Genomic DNA, 17,430 nt, shown 5'->3' with positions numbered 1-17,430 from the left:
GGGAGGAAAAGATTCAGGTGTGGACCGGCGGTGGATCTACCGGGAGTATTTATACAAGGTTATACTGTTACCAGAAGATGTTTTGGGGGTTTTGCTGAAGAAATTGTACCCAATATATTCACCGGATGTGTGTTTAGCATGCTATTGGAAGTTTTATAGGCAATTCCGGCTATGGCGGGGTATGAGTCAATGAGAACCCCGGGGTTGAGTCATGAAGCTATATTGAGATTTTGACTGTAGATGATATAGGTGATACATGAAACAGCTTGATATTCTACTATATAACCAGGATTTTACTTCATCCCTCTTCATTGATCGTTGATACAATACAAAATTCATTGGTGGGGTCAAGACGTATACTTCCTCGGTGATTTTCGGCGATAACCAAGAGATGTAGATGTATACGAATAACCTACTAGTCTGAAGCAATCATGTTCAAATAAACACAATATAATTGCACCTGAAAGTGCGATCAATCAGCTCTCCACTGTAAAAGAAGTGTTCTACATTATGAGATGCTTTTGTCCAAAGTCGATCCGGCATCGGCCAGATACCGAGTCACGTGCAAATGACGTGATCTATTTTGCACTGTTTGTTTCACACATGACAAAGACGCCCAGCCTCAACTTGCCAGTCATCACTGCCTACTGCTGTGGGAGCATAAAAGGACCCGAATGGATCATACTTGGTTTTGATTGCATACAGCGAATCATAATTGGAGCCAAAGAAGGCCTGCTTCCAGTCTGGCTGTTGGGGATCCGCCTGTTTCTACTGTCAGCTATTGGTTCACCAGTCGTGGAAGTGCTGTTCGTACCTCGCTCATATAGCAACCCGATTGTGGAGTCAGATGTGTCAGGATAGGCACCCACTTGGTCGTCATTCGATCTGCTAAGACTTGCATCTGGGTGAGGTTTGCACCGCTAGGCCAGTCTCTGGAGTATATGTGCGTTAGCGAGTATACCAAAGAAATTCCATATATCCTTGAAAAGTTAGAAAAGGCTTACGTAGACAGGATTACACTCATTGCGGCTGTACGCCACGCAGGTAGGACTGAATTCCAGATAGTGCCTGTCACAGATGATGAGACATTCAGACCGATGCCCACGAATGTGACTCCATCCGCAGTCAGGCTCTGGACAGCATCTGTGAGCTGTGAGTTGTTATGCTGGATGACTTCGAGCGGGATGAGTCGACCGCCATATTGCGCATTTTGAACCAGCTGCGTCGGGTTGGGCTCAATGAGTTGCATATAATGCTGGAAATAGGAGGACGAATATGTTATGTTCAGAGTGTAGGAGATGTTCAGCTCGTGTAAGTTTTGCAGAAAGGGTGCTATCAAAGCCTTGGCCTCTGCTGCTGTATGCATGGGCAGGGTCAGTGGCGTGAGGAAGAACGAAGAGTGTGTGATTTGCGCAATGGCCATCCCACCAGCCGCAGTATATGTGGGCAAGTGACTATGATAGTGGCCAATAGCTTCAAAGAAGCGACCCGAGGAAGAGGCATTGCTCTCAAATTGAAGCACGACACCGGTGACAGGGAAATCGGGAAATGTCTTGACAGTCATGGAATACACGACGCCATATGTTCCTCCGCCACCCCCGGAAAGCGCCCAGTACAGATCTGGATGCTGGGTAGGAGACGCGGTCAGCAATCGTCCCATTCCATCAACGACCTCCCATTCCAGGACCTGGTCGGCACCAAGGCCGAAACGAGAGCTGAGAGCAGAGTGGCCTCCGCCCTGCGTGTAGCCCCCGACGGGGCCTACCGTGGCACATTCACCACCTACGATAACCAGCCCTCGGGCATGGGCAGCTTCGTAGATATCAACGCCTTGAACGCCTGCAGCCATCCGCACGGCCGGCCCGGTGTAGTCTGGGCTGGTATAGTTGAGGAAGTCAATGTCTTTGAGATGATGGGTCCAAATAGATAGCGCCCCTGCACCTGTTGACTTTCCCAAATAACTAACAGAGGAATCGTTAGCCAGTAAACATGCCATCTAGACTTCATAATAAATACTCATGACCTGTGTTTCGAATGACGAAACGAATATTTCGTTCTTGAGAGAATCTAATGGTCTTGATAAAGTCTTCCGAGGAGCTGGCATTGACCGCATAGCGCACCATTGCACCAAAAGTGCAGGGCTTTGACCGAGGAGTAAATGCATCACAGGTTTCATTAGCCACAGAAGCTGCCATGATAGAGGAAAAGGACGCATCACTATCAGATGATCAAGTTAGCAGACTAGACATAGAAAGACCGATCTACTTACTGGAGCTCTGGATGCTTCCATTGCTTTTTAAGATAGTCACATTCGCTGGCTGAGTAGAATGGGTCATGGCAGGACTGTCCTAGCGGCTGTGTAGAAACCAATCTCCCTCCAACAGATGTGTTGAAGCGTGCCCAGTCGTGAAGAGATGGCCAGCAATTGTCACCTGGCATACATCGACAGTTTGGAGAAGATGGTAGGCCCGTGGACCGTTGCAAAATAGAAAATATGCATAGTAGGCGAATAGAACGGGATAAATGAAGTTGCATAGTGAGGTTTATTCATAAATATAATTAGTTTGTGTGCTGCTCAATAACCATGGACTATTCTTATAGTCTCTCGCCAGTTGACTTTTCCAGGATCTCCTAGGGAGAACCATACAAAGGAGATCTACTTACGCGATTTCCGAACAAGATTCAAGAACAATTTTTCCGTCGCCCCAGATAGGAATAGAAATGGAACAAATCATGCCTCGAACAGCGATTAATGCAATTCATGTTGGTTGTTCACGAGTTCTCCTCTTGGTCTGAGAAGCGAGCTGCACGACCTAAAATATGACAGCAGACCCACTACGACCACCTGCAGGAAACCTTTCAGGCTCCGAAATCAAAACTCCGAATAAAACTTAGTATTTGAGTTGTTCTCGGACAATAGGAGAAATTTGGACTCGACAGTTCTGGAAGTCGAATCGTGGTTCTTTGACGCACGCCACAACACTACTTACTACATTTCATATTATTGCCGAAAAATGTAACCTAAAGCATCCAATAATGAAATTCACCCTCGAGGTGACAAAACCTGGGCTGAAAACCAACGAAAGTCATATCTACCTGATGATTTGGGGTAGAATGTAAATTATAACCACAAATTGCGTTGCATACACATTTCATCTATGATCTGTAACATACCAACGCAGAATGGCTCTCATAGTTGTATTTGGACAAATTCAAATGCAGATTTTACTCTACTTTGGCCTGATTGCATAATTTGAATACACAACGCGAACGCGTAAATGGAAATACAATGATCATTGCTCAGGTTCTCTTGTCTCATATTTCGCTCCGAGTGCAGTTGTTATAATGTCATTCCGAGTAAGAGTCTAAAACTGAGTTCCCACATGAATTCCCCCGTCGACCAGCATATTGGTGCCAGAAACGAAGCTGGCCAGAGGACTCGCCAAGAACACCGCTGCATTAGCCACTTCAGTCGGACCTCCCAACCGCTTCAGAGGAATTTTAAGTCGCTGTTCCTCCACCCATTCGGGGTTGATCTTAGAATAGAGCTCCCAGGGGCCTCCCTTACACAAGATTGGTCCCGGTGAGATAGCGTTAACCCGGATGCCCTTTGGTCCCAAGAAATGAGACAACTCCTGTACATGTTGGAGTTGCGCAGCCTTGCAGGGTCCGTAAGCTGCAGGTGGGGACCGGTAAAACTCACGGCCCATGAAAGAGCTCTGCACGATGATGGATGCCTGCGAGGACTTTTCCAAGTGAGGAGTGGCGGCCTTGACGAGCTCGACGAAGCCCATTACATCGATGGCAAAACTACTCTCCCAGTGCTCTGTCTCACCCTCCATATGCATTGGTGAAGCTATAGGATGTCAGCATATTCCAGGCTGAGTGTTGTAACAATGCACTTACCATTGGCAATGATCACGTCGATCCGTCCAAGTCGTTCAGCGGAGCTCTCAACCCACTGCACAAGAGCGTCTTTGCTAGCTACATCGAATGCGGTGCCAACGGCGCGAGCGGTATTGCTCTCGGGAAGCGTCGCATGGAACTCGTCAAACTCCGTATTTGTGACAGTTCGGGCGCAGTATGAGACATTGGCTTCCTCCTGAAGGAATTGGTGCACCATGGCCTCTCCCATACCCCGCGTGCCTCCTATCTGGTGTCAGTCACCAGAGTCGATCTGGAAATAATTATAGGCGATTTACCCGTGATGAGCACATGAGCGCCCTTGAGACCAGTAGTGAGTACCATTGTGTATAATAATCTGTCAAGTGGGAATTGATAGAGAAGAGGCAGAATCAAAAAGCAAAGAGAAGATAAGCTGCGGGCCGAGCCTTTTTCTTTCCCAATTTACCTTGAGCTCTTTAACTACTTTGGGCGAAGTGAGTCGACCACAAAGGGAAATTAGCGCTAGAGCACTTGGCCGAATTCGAACATCAACGCCAACTCCGAAACTCCTTTGAGCAATATCACTCCCAGGAACTACAGTCTTGTTATCTTCTTCTTTTTATCCCTTTGTTTTCCACTTCAGAAATGGCTCTAGAATCTGATTGCAACTATCGAGCATGGACGAGGCAAAAATCCCTACCCAGTCCGATGGGTTGGTCGAATCCGAGCTACACGTACCATCGGAATCGTCAACTTCAGCATCGCAGATCATCAAAATGGAGCCAATTGCGGATAGTGTGAGAGACTTTCTCAAGGCACGTCAGCCCGATCACCTCGACCTGTCCGATCACACCGGCGTGGTCTTTGACAACATATCAGCCGTGGGAAGCGGAACCGGAGTGAGTTATTCTCATCACTGAATGATGAATGAGGAATCAATTGGCATTGACAGCTGGTAGTCACAAGATGCACCTACAGTCACGTCCGCGGCCAAGTCGGCCTTTGGGCTGTTGAGCCATTTGCAAAACAGAAAAAGCAGACAGTACTCTCGACCCATCCTCAGTGGATTCGCGGGTACAATTGAACCGGGAAAAATGTTACTTGTGCTAGGAAAGCCAGGGAGTGGCTGTACGACTTTTCTCAAAACCCTTTCGGGGTTATGGGATGAGTATAAGGAGATACAGGGAGAACTCAGTCTGGACAGTCATCCGCTGCAAGATGTGATGTCACACAGGCCTCAAGATATTCTGTTCTGCGGTAAGTCTCTACTACTGATTGTTATTGGATTGTATACTGAGGGGAATTAATGCTTTAGCTGAGTCGGATGACCACTTCCCTACGTTGACCGTTGCGGAAACCTTACGCTTTGCGATCCGAGCACGCTGCGGTTCTAATTTCTCGTCTGGAGCAGTTGATGAAATGGTAGCTCAGCTGGCCAAGCTCGTCGGCCTTGAAAATGTTTTGAGCACTAAGGTCGGGGATGCGAAAATACGAGGAGTCAGTGGGGGAGAGCGCCGCCGAGTGTCTTTGGCAGAGGCCCTGGCTACTTGTGCTCGGTAAGCGATCCCTATATTCATCAACTTGCTATATTTTGTCCATTAACTTGTGAAATTTCAGTCTCATTTGCATGGATAATCCAACTCACGGATTGGACTCTTCCACTGCAGTTGAATTCATGGAGATGATGCGTGAGTGGACGACCCAAAGTCAATGTGTGGCTGCGATGAGCGTCTATCAAGCCAGTGATGCCATTTTCAACTACTTTGACAAAGTATTGGTCATCAATTCTGGCCGACAGATCTTCTATGGCCCAGTTCAAGAGGCGAAGTCATATTTCGAAGATTTAGGGTTTGAGTGCTTATCGACTACGACCGTGACCGACTTCCTCAATATGATGTCTGCGGGACCAGACGTGCGACGAGCTCGGGAAGGAATGGAAAGCCAGATTCCGAGGACCCCAGAGGATTTTGAGCGTGCATTCCATGCTAGTCGTTTTTACCAGGCATTGCAAGTCTCGGTACAAGAGTCCAAGAAACGAGATCAAACACACCCCAGCACTCTAACCAAAACCCCAGCATTTGCTCTTCCTATCCTTCACCAGATTTGGTACTGTGCCGGTCGCCAGTTTCGCATCGTCACTAGTGATTACAGCTTGTGGGCAGTAGAGCTCACCACTATTGTGGTCCAAAGTCTGGTGTTGGGAACACTTTTCCGGAACCAGCAGCGAACAACAAAATCCCTGTTTATATTTGCATCTTCCCTGTTCTATTCAGTCCTGGTCCCAGCCTTGCAGTCAATGGCAGAATTCGGCAATGGATTTGCTCAGAGACCGCTGATTTTGAAACAAAAGCGATACCAGATTTGTCGTCCTATTGCTTATGCATTTGGCTTGATCACAACGGATGTCGTGTGGAAGGTGGCTGCAATCTGCTACAATATTCCGTTATATTTCCTGACCGGACTCCAAAGGTCAGCCGGGAACTTCTTCACCTGGTTCCTGATCGTCTATCTAGAACACCTTGCTTTGTCAATGTTTTTCCGCTCTGTGGCTATCTTTTCTCCCAACATGCACCGTGCAGTGCTACCTGTGGGAATATTCTTCAATATGTATGTTTTATATACGGGGCTCTACGTGCCCGCGCCTCAGATGCAAGTTTGGCTTGGTTGGTTGCGATATTTGAATGTGAGTATAAAGCTGATTTGAGGTGCGAAAAAAGCAACGTTAACAAAAGGCAGCCCCTCTACTATGCATTCGAATCGGTTATGGTAAATGAATTTGGAGACCTCAGCTACGACTGTAGCTCTTCAGATTTGGTTCCATCGGGGCCAGATTATAACGACATAGCTCATCAAGTCTGCACCGTCGTGGGGTCACAACCCGGGGATTCTCTTCTATCTGGTGCGTCGTACATTCACGCCCAGTACGGATTTGAACAGTCTCATCTCTGGCGAAATGTTGGCATCATTGCGGCATTATTTGTCTTCTTTGCCCTTTGCTCTGGGTAAGTCGCCAGTTCTTAAGTTCAGGTCTCGGAGAAAAGAATTAATGACGTTTTGACCCAAACAGAATTGGAATGGAGATGCTGAAGACACCGGCAGGCCAGTTGGCCACCGTCTTTTACAAGAGCGGCCCCCGAGGAGTAAACCGTAATCACATCACCGACAACGAAACAGGACAAATCAACGCGGTTGAAGGAGTGAATATCCCACCTGAGAACAACAGCAATGAAAGTCGTTCACAACAAGTTCAGGACCCCGAAAAGAGTCACACTCTGGCATGGACTAATCTGAGTCTTGACTTGAAGACGAAGGAGGGAGCACGACTTCTACTTAATAGTCTCAATGGCTCAGTCAAGAGCGGACAGCTCAAGGCTCTGATGGGGGTTTCAGGCGCAGGAAAAACAACGTTGCTGAATGCACTCGCCGGTCGGTCAACTGTCGGCACTCTCACTGGAACTTTGGCACTCAACGGGCAGGTTCTGCCTTCGTTCTTCCGAAGTCGTATGGGTTATGTACAGCAGCAGGACATCCATTTACCAACCCAGAGTGTCCGCGAGGCATTGCAAATGACAGCGCGACTCAGACGCCCAGAGTCCATCTCGGTCGCAGATAAGAATGCTTACGTTGAGAAAGTGATCGAGTGGTTGAGTATGGAGGATATTGCAGATGCTTTGGTTGGTGTCCCCGGTGCCGGTCTAAATCTCGAGCAGCGGAAGAAGGTAAGCATTGGCGTGGAGATGGCCTCTAAACCAGAGATTCTCTTTCTGGATGAGCCGACCTCAGGTCTCGATGGCCAGTCCGCCATGTTGATTGCTGGTTTACTTCGTCGCTTGGCGGATTCTGGTCAAGCCATACTGTGTACAATTCATCAGCCAGCAGCTGAGCTCATTGAGAAGTTTGATCAGTTGTATCTTCTCAGCCGCGGAGGAAACTTGGTATATGACGGCGCACTTGGAACGCGCTGTCGACAGGCAATTGAGTACTTCCAACCACGCAGTCGACCCTGCAGCCCGGAAGAAAACCCAGCAGAGTATTTCCTGGCCGTTATCGGTGCTGGGTCACGCAATGGCGCCCATATTGATTGGCCTACTCTTTGGCATGGCAGCCAGCAGAGCAAGGAGCAAGAAAAAGCCGAACAAGGCTTGATTCTTGCAGAGCAAACACCACCAATGGAGAAACAGTCTTTGTATTCTGCACCATTTTTTGTACAGTTGTGGGTTGTGATTCAAAGAACTTCGCTCTATTACTGGAGAGAACCTGATTACCTCACTTCCAAGCTTTGGATGAGCGTTGGGAATGCGCTCTTGAATTCTCTTACATACCTGCAATCACCCAACACAGAGCGAGGAGCATACAACCGGGTTTTCTCCGCATTCATGTCACTCATCGTGGGCCCTCCACTCGGCCTGCAAGTACAACCACGCTTCGTGACGCTGAGGGATATTTTCGTTCTTCGAGAGCGAGAGAGCCTGACATATCATTGGATGGCATGGGTCCTTTCTGCATTCATCGTGGAATTACCTTTTACATTTCTCAGCGCACTGATCTACTGGCTACTTTGGTACTTCCCGGTTGGATATTTCTACGCCCCCGACCGTGCAGGATACAGCTTCCTCATGTATGAGCTCTTTGCAGTATTTGCCACTAGCTTGGCTCAGTTGTGTGCATCGCTGATGCCCAATATTGAGGCTGCATTCGCTGCCAACGGGTTTTTCTTTATGTTTTGCAACACCTTTGCTGGTACGCTGTCTCCAAAGCCGGTAACTCCTTCCGGTTGGAGCTGGTACTACAAGGTGTCTCCCCTCTTTTACTGGAGTGAGGGAGTCACCGTGGATATCTTACATGATTTGCCGATCCAGTGCAAGCCCTCCGAAGTCTCAATTTTCTACCCGGTTAATGGCAGCACTTGTGGCCAGTATGCCCAGGATTTCCTGAAAACTGCTACAGGATACCTGCTCAACCCTGAAAATACGACTGAGTGTGAATACTGTCGATACACCGACGGACAATCATACGTAAGTAGATTGCGATCAATGACTGAAGACAACAGAGATATTCTGGTTTCTAATCGTTCACAGTACCTGCAATATGGCTACGAGCTTGCGAATCAGCATCGCAATATTGGAATTTTCATCGGGTTCATTGCGTTCAACTTCACCATGGTTTTGGTAATCACCTATCTCACCAAAATGCGTCGCCAATGATAGAAAGAATAAGAAATCTCGACTACTGTGGCTTTTGGCAGTGCACGGGGTTGAATTAGGGGAACAGCGGGTTGACTTTCGAGTAGAGAGACTAGGATCGATAGAGACAATTTCCTAAATAATTCATTACGTTTTCTCGGAGTATCATATGCATCAAACTATCAGGAGCAATCTACTATTAAGATATATATTAGGAACAAGGCATATATCCGCTACCTCAACTCCGGCTGTCAAATAGAGATCTAGCCAGAACAAGTCTTTCTCCGTATCTGAAGAAGTCACAAAGAAATGTAAAGTAGCAATATTCGGAGGCAAGTGTCACTTGCAAGATATTAACCTCTTGGCCATTCTGATTTGGGAAGCTCAATTCCAACTCCATGGAGTAAGATCAACATCCAAGATCAAGCTTGATGTCTTGGCCACCAGAACTCAACTAGTCCTTGACCTAAATAAGGAGTACCGATGCATATTTAGACTCGCAATCTTTCTTCAGGAAACACAAATCCTGATATATTCTGCAACATTTCTTCCTCCATCTGAAACGACAGTTTTTTAATCTATTCAGCAGAATGAAACTCTCCAGTGACGAAATGATTACAGCCTCATCAGAGGAGAGCCATCAGCTGAGCTATAATACCGCAACCTATCATACTGGAAATAAACAGGAGTCAGTTTGTCAACCTGTTCCCCAGATTGGTAGTCCAGTATGTACCTCATCCAAGCCAAATTGAAAATCTCACGCCGTCATGCAACATGTCATAACCTGTTACTAGACTGCTCTAGGCATGGGTGCATTTGCAATAGCCTTTACTACTCTATCGATGAGTCTGATGGAGTGGCGAAGTGCAGTAATTACCAACGCGTATATTGGAAACTGCTTTTTCACAGCTGGAATGGGCCTGGTACTGGTGGCTCAGTGGGAACTCGTGCGTGGAAACTCATTTGGACATACTGTTTTTGGTGGATTTGGTTAGTATATTGTGTGGCATATCCTGTTATCTGATTTATCTGATTATTTGGCTGTGTATAGGTCTGTTCAACCTAGCCTTTGGGGCGATTAACGCGCCAGCCTTTGGGGTGGCGGATGCATTCAAAGATGACCCTGCTGCACTAAACAATGCCGTCGGATACTTCTTACTCGGTGAGCCCTTCGTTGAAATATTTGGGACAAAGCTAATATAATCGCAGTTTGGGGTATATTCGTTCTCTTCTTTACCATCGCTGCAATGCCAATGTTAGTAGCTACAGAGTAAAGGATTGTGCACTCAGCTGACTGGAGGATAGGAACTTCGTCTACACGGCTATGCTTGGAACCTCTCAGATTACATATACTGTGCTGGCCGCTTCTTACTTTTCGATGGCAGACGATCGAGTATCTACTGGAGTAGCTCTCAAGAAAGCTGCGGGCGCATTCGGATTTGTGTCTGGGTTATTTGCATGGTATACAGTTGGTCACCTGATGTGTCAAGATGCACTTTTATTTTCATTTCCGTTGGGGGATACGAGTTCTTTGTACGCTCGGTTGAGGCGAAAGAGATGATGGGACAAGAAGTCAGGGCTTGGAGTGCCACGTGGCTGATTATGATAAATTAGGATGAGCTTTTGGTTTGAGCTTTGATGTGTGTAACAAAGATTACAATCAAATTGACAATATTTCGGTGTGGAATATGTATTAGAGTAAAATATCCTCTGATGAATGCAATCAACTTGGCCAGAGAAACATATCCGAGTGAGACTAGGGCAGAACAGGATATTTTATTTTGGCACAAGCTTGCTAACACAAACTTCTCAGTTGATTCTGTTAATATGGTAATTTATCAGTAATCTACCTGCTGCCAGTATAGACACCGGTCTGTATTCGTCGAGGCCGGCCGCACCTCCACTCCATCATCACCTATGTAGAGTAGATCCGCCAGTTCATGATAGAGGGGGATTTGAGGGTCACCCTTGACATTTGGACTTCCCGTCTTGACAAACTGTGCAATCTGCCGCTGAATAAGCTGTGCAACTGTGACATTCAACCCTTCGGACACCTCTCCATTATAGAAGACCGAAGTAGTATCCGAAAGGTGCATCGCAGGTGCCACAGCATACTCAATCGCATACCCTGGAGTCGTGACCGCGTTGTGTAGATACTTAGTATTACAGCTAGTGGTAAGCTCCGACCAGAATAGAGATGCTCGTTCGTGCTGACTGCGATACGGCCAGCTGCCGTTGAAGATGGGAGGATAGAGCACCTCAGTGGCATGAGCGCGTACACTGGCATTAGCTCCACGGAGCAGCAGATCCACGTATTTGCCAAATGTGACATCATTAGTCACATTGGCTGGAGCCAATGCAAATCCTTCATTGGAGGTATATGAGGTGAGGATTCGGATAGAGGGATCGAGTTTGCGCTCTAGCAGGAGTCTTTTGGGGCTATCAGGTACAAAGTCTCCATCAATTGCCTAATCATGAAAAAGAATGGTCAGCTCTGAAAATTCGAAAGAAAAACATGAAGTAAAAGTCATGAGATACTCACTGGCCCCAATATGCCAGCACCATACGGACGAGATGCCACCAGCACATGGTTGGCATCCATCAGAGCTTGAGATGGCAGACGCTGAGCCTCGGCAACACTAGTTACATTTAACAATCCTAAAAACGTGTTTAAGAGATCGTCCTCAATGGCCGAAGTCTTGGTGCCTGGCTCCCAGGCTGGACTCTGCGCAATGATCTGGGCGAACGGGGGACGGATAGCGCGTCCATAAGCTGTCATTTGCATTGTGATCGAGCCGCCACCAGCTGAGACACCCATGACAGTAACGCGTGAGGGATCACCACCAAACCTTTTGATATGCTGCTGTATCCATTCAAGCGCTAAACGCTGATCATATAGTCCGACATTAGGAATGCCTCCAGCAGACCGAAAACTCTGACCCGAAAGCCATCCAAATGCACCCAACTAGTTGAAAGCGTTCCATGTCAGCCGCGGAGAAAACAGTCAAAGCGATTGTAGGGGGGAAAGGGGAAACCACATACTCGATAATTGACTCCAACATAGATCATACCAGGGGAGCCATCTTTCATGCTGGCATGCAGTAAGCCAGATGGATTCTGGCTTGACTTAGAACCAGATACATATGCCCCATCTTGGAAATACACCAACACGGGTGCTCCATGTTTTTTCGAAATGACCTTTTCTGGGACATAGACATCGAGAAACAGGCAATCTTCCGACTCTAGTGGATCACGCTCTGTAGCGAGCGGTGCGTTGGTACATCTGTCCAATCCATAGACCTGATCATACGCAGCAGTAAAATTAAAAGTTGAGTCTGTTGTCTCCGCACTGACAAATGCATTTTGTACATTAAACCAACATGCTTGAGACTGGGGACAGATATTCGCAAGTCCAGTTCCATTAACAATATCGCGAGTTTGATTGAGTGGAGAGACGGGAAGGCCGAATCGCAGGGAGCCTAGTGGGGGCTCGGCATAACGAATGTTGTTAAACAGGTAATAGTGACCCGTGGACTATATGCTCGGTTGATCAGCAGATGCTTTCAAAGCCGTTTGCTGTTTGCTTTCACTTTGTCACAGGTATAGAACTCACGTTGAAACTGATGGCTTGGTGGCGCTGATAGCCCAGTTCCACTATGGGCAAATTGGCTGCAGCCACTGAAGTGATCTGCAGACAGATCCAGATGATTGGTAGCATTCCGAAGTTTGGAATGAGATAATTAATAATGTTGCATCAATTGAACTTCGCAATTCATTTTTGATTGTCAATATCATAGCTCTTATTTATGTATATAGCGTGAAGTATTCTAATTTTGCTCATGCTAAATCTCCGGCTTGGAACTCTCCATATAGAAATGGAATCATTTACTCTGCACATGAGGTTAGGGCTAAAAGGGGCTGCGGGTACCCGCTTAGTCAAAACCTGATTAGTAACAGCCCAATTAGGCAATTTTGGACTTCCCAAAGGAGAATCGGAGTTCATTTGGCTAATAACAAGCTGTGATTGGTCAGAGATGCAAGTTGACAAAGCCAACAGTCCCAAAGGAGTATGTTCACTTTTCTACCAGCTCCCATTTAAATCAACAGAAACCGTCATATGAATACATTTGGCTACCTCAGATACTCTCAATCTCTCACTCCCTTCTTCCATCTACCTCATTGGGCGCTTCCACCTACGCCTTGACGCTCGGTTCGCCATTCTTCACCATGTCTACCGAGGATTCAACCAATGAGAGTACACTCGAGAGTCAGTCTCCGGCCCGCTTAGACGACTCGGTCCCGATCACAGCTCGGGATGCCGAGAAAGATGAGCAGCCCAAAGTGCGGGAGATCCAAGGCATTCGCTGGCTACTCATTTGCATAGCCGTCTTTTCCGCCAACCTGCTTTATGGTCTAGATAATACCATCGTAGCCGACATCCAGGGGCCTGTTGCAGGAGCATTCAATGAGTACTCTCGACTTGGCTGGCTTGGTGTAGGGTTCACCTTGGGATCAGTGGTATTCATTCTTCCGCTAGGAAAAGCCTACGCCATCTTCGATACCAAATGGCTCTTTCTCGGCTGTTTGACTATGTTTGCCGCTGGCAGTGCCCTCTGTGGAGCGGCTCCCAGTATGAATGCAATTATTATTGGGCGTGTCTGGGCTGGAGCTGGCGGAGCAGGCATGTATCTAGGGTACGTTTGTTGTGAGTGGTAAGAATTCTAAAAACAGAGGACTGACAAGGTGTTAGAAATTTGAATCTGATCACCATCTTGACTACTCCTAATGAGCAGCCCGTGTACATCGCCTTGGTTGGATTGATCTATGGCACAGGCTGTATTCTGGGCCCTATCATTGGAGGTGCCTTCTCTGATAGTTCCGCCACCTGGAGATGGGTACGCTGGGTCTCTCACTTTTGTCTCTGACCACGCTAACTGAATAACAGGCATTCTATCTCAATCTGGTTATTTTTGGCGTCATGTCACCGATTTATCTGTTTCTACTGCCCTCTCTGCCGCGCCCGGCGGGTGAAGGTCGCAACTTTTTCAAAAAGCTCGTGGAGCTGGACTGGGTGGGCACGGTTTTGTCGGCTGGCATGCACGTTGCCATCATTCTGTTCATCGTCTTTGGTGGAGTTGAATGGCCTTGGACAGATGGGCGGAACATCACACTATACGTGGTTTCCGCTGTCTTGGTTGTGGCCTTCGTGTTGAGCCAGTACTATTGTATTGGGACCAATAAGGAAGAGCGCTTGTTCCCGGGCGAGTTCTTGAAGAACCCCACAATGATCATCCTTTACATCCTAATGGCCTGTGGTGGTGCTGCACTGTTTGTCGCAGTCTACTACATCCCTCTCTACTTCCAGTTTGTTCATGGCGACTCTGGTATCATGTCGGCGGTGCGATTGCTGCCATTCATTTGCTTCTATGTCGCGACAATCCTGCTTTGTGGATGGCTCATGCCCAAGACCGGCTACTTCATCCTCTGGTACCTCGGAAGCGGCATCTTTATGCTCATTGGATCTGTGTTGATGTACACCGTCCGCTTCGATACCAGTGCGGCCAATGTTTACGGCTACTCCATTCTCATGGGTCTAGGAATGACCACCACACAGGCTGCATACGCAGTCGGACCAGCCCTGGTGACCCCAGACCGTGTTGCTGAGAGCATTCAATTCATGAACATCGGCCAGGGCCAGAGCCAACTGCTTGGATTGGCTATTGCAAGTGCCATTTTCCAGAGTAAGACCCTCGGTGGACTCAACTCACTACTGAGCGGCAAAGGTTATTCGCAAACGGAAATTGAAGGCGCTGTTGCCGGCGCTCAAAGTACCTTACTGGAGCGTCTGCCTCCGAACTTGAAGGTGGAAGCCCTGTCGGTCATTGTGGATTCCATTGATGCCGTCTACGTGATGGCTATTGCGGCTGGCGCCCTATACGTAATTGCATCGTGTATGTTGCCCCGTCGTCGGTTCTAAATTCATTCGAAGAGTGCAGAAATCCCGCATCGAGGGCGAAGCTCTCGGATTTAAACTGAGATTGAAATTCGATTTGATGTTGGGGTTTTCTTTCTATTCTTCGGGCGCGAAGCATACCTCTAGATTCGGTTGCTCTTATTTACCATAATGTACCTACTTTGTTTAAAATATATGACTTCTAAGGTGAGAATCATGATCTATAGTTCCAGAACAATATAAGAAATATCAAGGAACAAGTGAGTTGAAGCCTGAGGTTCATCTTTGTATGAGAACCTTAAGCTAAACCCAATCCGATGATGAATAATCAGGGAACTCTCCCAGCGGCTGCCGCAGGTACGATGCGTGCCAATTCCTGCTGTCAGAATGCTCAAGTTCGGTGGTCAAAGTCGAATCTTTGGCCCATTCTTCTTATTTCCACGCTCTATTCATTTTCATACTTTCTGCGAGATCTCCGTCCCGGGAACAAAGTGTCCGAGTTGTGCGGTGTAAGAGGATACAAACAGGTGAAGATATCGCAGTAAAATGACCCTATCCTTGTTAATTCTCTTTATCCAATGCTCCGTTTATTCTCCTAGCTGCACATCTACAATATTGAACAATGCATAATCAACTCCGAGCGACGTCCAAACCGACCATCAAGATGATCATATACATAATGTCCCACGGGGCGAGCAGCTGATTATCAATCACGGGATAAGCGCTAGAAGAGGAATCGACGTCACGACTCCTCAGCTCCGACTCCGTATCCCAATCAGGAAGTGCAGAACTATCTCAGTTACGAGACACGGAGAAGATTATATATCAGCTATCCCTTCAAAACCCCTCCAAAAACATCCAATCCCCCAAACATTCTTCCTCAACCCTCAATTCAACTCTTGAGTTCAGTTATTCACCATGTCATCCCTTCCAGCAACTTACAAACAGGCTGTGTTCAAGCAACACGGTGCAAAGCTTACTTTGGAAGAAGTGACGTTGACACCACCAAGCCGCGGCGAAATTCTAGTTAAAGTTGAAGCTTGTGGAGTATGCCATTCTGACCACTTTGCACAGACCAATCTGATGGGCGGAGGGTTGTAAGTCTACCAATATGCATACAAGAAACAAGAAAGTAAGGGAAAACCAAATCTTTCTAATACTCCTACAGCCCCCTCGTTCCTGGTCATGAAATAATCGGACGTGTTGCTGCAGTCGGAGAAGGAGAGACAGCATGGAAAGTCGGTGATCGGATTGGAGGTGCCTGGCACGGTGGACATGATGGTATTGAACACCTTCCCGGACATTGAAATTGCTCCCAATACTCAAATCAAGATACCCAACAGGTACTTGCAGGGCATGCAAAAAGGGCTACTTCCAAATGTGCGACAACGAGCAGGTGAACGGAATATCCAAGAATGGTGGCTGTAGGTCTTCCACTCATTTCATACTTCCACCTTCCTGCTCTAGGTGCTAACAAAAACACCCATAGACGCTGAATACTGCCTCATCAACCAAGAAGCAGCAATTCATATCCCGGAACACGTGGACGCAGCCGAGTACGCACCGATGCTCTGTGCTGGCGTGACAGTCTTCAACTCAATCCGACAAATGAACATCCCCAGTGGCGAAGTCGTCGCCATTCAAGGCCTGGGTGGACTTGGTCATTTGGCATTGCAGTATGCAAACAAATTTGGATATAAAGTTGTGGCGCTCTCCCGCGGCTCGGAGAAAGAGGAATTCGCCCGGAAATTGGGTGCTCATGAGTATATTGATACCAGTCGTGATGATGCCGTTGCTAAATTGCAGGAGATGGGCGGGGCGAGTTTGATTGTTTCGACTGCTCCTGTGCCTGAGATCATCAATCCGCTGATTCAGGGATTGGGGGTTCTTGGCAAGTTGTTGATTCTCTCTAGTAAGTTAATTCCTTGGTCTGGAGTTGCCTGGGTCTGATAGATTCAACGCTAATTGGCATATAGTTGTCGGTGGAATTGAGATTCATACTGGCTTGCTGGTGAGTAGGAGGGGTTTGCACGGTGTGTGGCCAGAGGGCGATACTAAACTCAATAGGTCGGAAAAGGAAAGTCCATTTGGAGCTGGCCTAGTGGCCATGCTACGGACTCCGAGGATGCTATTGCGTTTGCAGACCTACATGGCATCGATTGCATGGTGCAGGAGTTCCCCTTGGAAAAGTGCAACGAAGCATTTGGTAAGTTCTGTTTTGATTCCATGTCAACGCTCCCTCTGATGTGTATCTCCTTTGTAGATGCTATGATGGAAGGAAGTGTGAGATTCCGAGCAGTTATCACAATGCAGTAAATGCAGAGGTCGTAGTCTAGGTTGAGGATTTCAATCGTCTTTCATTGGGGGATATAACTGAGTTGCTAGCTTACTACTGTCCACTGTCAAAGG

The 17,430-nt window shown here is 47.4% G+C and overlaps 7 protein-coding genes across 7 annotated transcripts; 4 read left to right on the top strand and 3 right to left on the bottom strand.

Moving 5' to 3' along the window:
• Positions 1–597: 597 nt before the first annotated feature.
• N7511_007952 (FAD-dependent oxidoreductase) lies at positions 598–2,439 on the bottom strand (the record flags this gene model as incomplete). The annotated part of the gene is made up of 5 exons (XM_057130329.1): positions 598–762; positions 815–932; positions 1,005–1,961; positions 2,017–2,217; positions 2,270–2,439. 5 exons carry the CDS (start codon positions 2,437–2,439, stop codon positions 598–600), a joined length of 1,611 nt encoding a protein of 536 aa, XP_056982112.1.
• Positions 2,440–3,365: 926 nt separating this feature from the next.
• N7511_007951 (SDR family NAD(P)-dependent oxidoreductase) lies at positions 3,366–4,248 on the bottom strand (the record flags this gene model as incomplete). Its single annotated transcript, XM_057130328.1, has 3 exons — positions 3,366–3,856; positions 3,907–4,149; positions 4,203–4,248. The coding sequence occupies 3 exons, from the start codon at positions 4,246–4,248 to the stop codon at positions 3,366–3,368; spliced, it is 780 nt and encodes a 259-aa protein (XP_056982111.1).
• A 314-nt stretch (positions 4,249–4,562) lies between these two features.
• On the top strand, positions 4,563–9,089 carry N7511_007950 (CDR ABC transporter; the record flags this gene model as incomplete). Its single annotated transcript, XM_057130327.1, has 7 exons — positions 4,563–4,784; positions 4,845–5,162; positions 5,206–5,441; positions 5,503–6,568; positions 6,622–6,887; positions 6,953–8,900; positions 8,964–9,089. 7 exons carry the CDS (start codon positions 4,563–4,565, stop codon positions 9,087–9,089), a joined length of 4,182 nt encoding a protein of 1,393 aa, XP_056982110.1.
• A 569-nt stretch (positions 9,090–9,658) lies between these two features.
• N7511_007949 (GPR1/FUN34/yaaH) lies at positions 9,659–10,629 on the top strand (the record flags this gene model as incomplete). The annotated part of the gene is made up of 5 exons (XM_057130326.1): positions 9,659–9,793; positions 9,863–10,058; positions 10,120–10,230; positions 10,278–10,323; positions 10,374–10,629. The coding sequence occupies 5 exons, from the start codon at positions 9,659–9,661 to the stop codon at positions 10,627–10,629; spliced, it is 744 nt and encodes a 247-aa protein (XP_056982109.1).
• Positions 10,630–10,906: 277 nt separating this feature from the next.
• On the bottom strand, positions 10,907–12,786 carry N7511_007948 (Carboxylesterase type B; the record flags this gene model as incomplete). Its single annotated transcript, XM_057130325.1, has 4 exons — positions 10,907–11,536; positions 11,611–12,033; positions 12,111–12,602; positions 12,682–12,786. The coding sequence occupies 4 exons, from the start codon at positions 12,784–12,786 to the stop codon at positions 10,907–10,909; spliced, it is 1,650 nt and encodes a 549-aa protein (XP_056982108.1).
• A 509-nt stretch (positions 12,787–13,295) lies between these two features.
• N7511_007947 (MDR family MFS transporter) lies at positions 13,296–15,045 on the top strand (the record flags this gene model as incomplete). The annotated part of the gene is made up of 3 exons (XM_057130324.1): positions 13,296–13,762; positions 13,819–13,963; positions 14,014–15,045. The coding sequence occupies 3 exons, from the start codon at positions 13,296–13,298 to the stop codon at positions 15,043–15,045; spliced, it is 1,644 nt and encodes a 547-aa protein (XP_056982107.1).
• An 894-nt stretch (positions 15,046–15,939) lies between these two features.
• N7511_007946 (Polyketide synthase enoylreductase) lies at positions 15,940–17,337 on the top strand (the record flags this gene model as incomplete). Its single annotated transcript, XM_057130323.1, has 7 exons — positions 15,940–16,118; positions 16,190–16,302; positions 16,365–16,445; positions 16,511–16,933; positions 16,998–17,032; positions 17,089–17,227; positions 17,285–17,337. 7 exons carry the CDS (start codon positions 15,940–15,942, stop codon positions 17,335–17,337), a joined length of 1,023 nt encoding a protein of 340 aa, XP_056982106.1.
• Positions 17,338–17,430: the final 93 nt, after the last annotated feature.

This window comes from Penicillium nucicola (genome assembly GCF_028828085.1).
Source record: "Penicillium nucicola strain IBT 29836 chromosome Unknown utg000008l, whole genome shotgun sequence".
In the NCBI taxonomy this organism is placed as follows: Eukaryota; Fungi; Ascomycota; class Eurotiomycetes; order Eurotiales; family Aspergillaceae; genus Penicillium; species Penicillium nucicola.
Note: the sequence above shows the minus strand (reverse complement) of the source record. Positions and strands in the feature narration are given on the sequence as shown.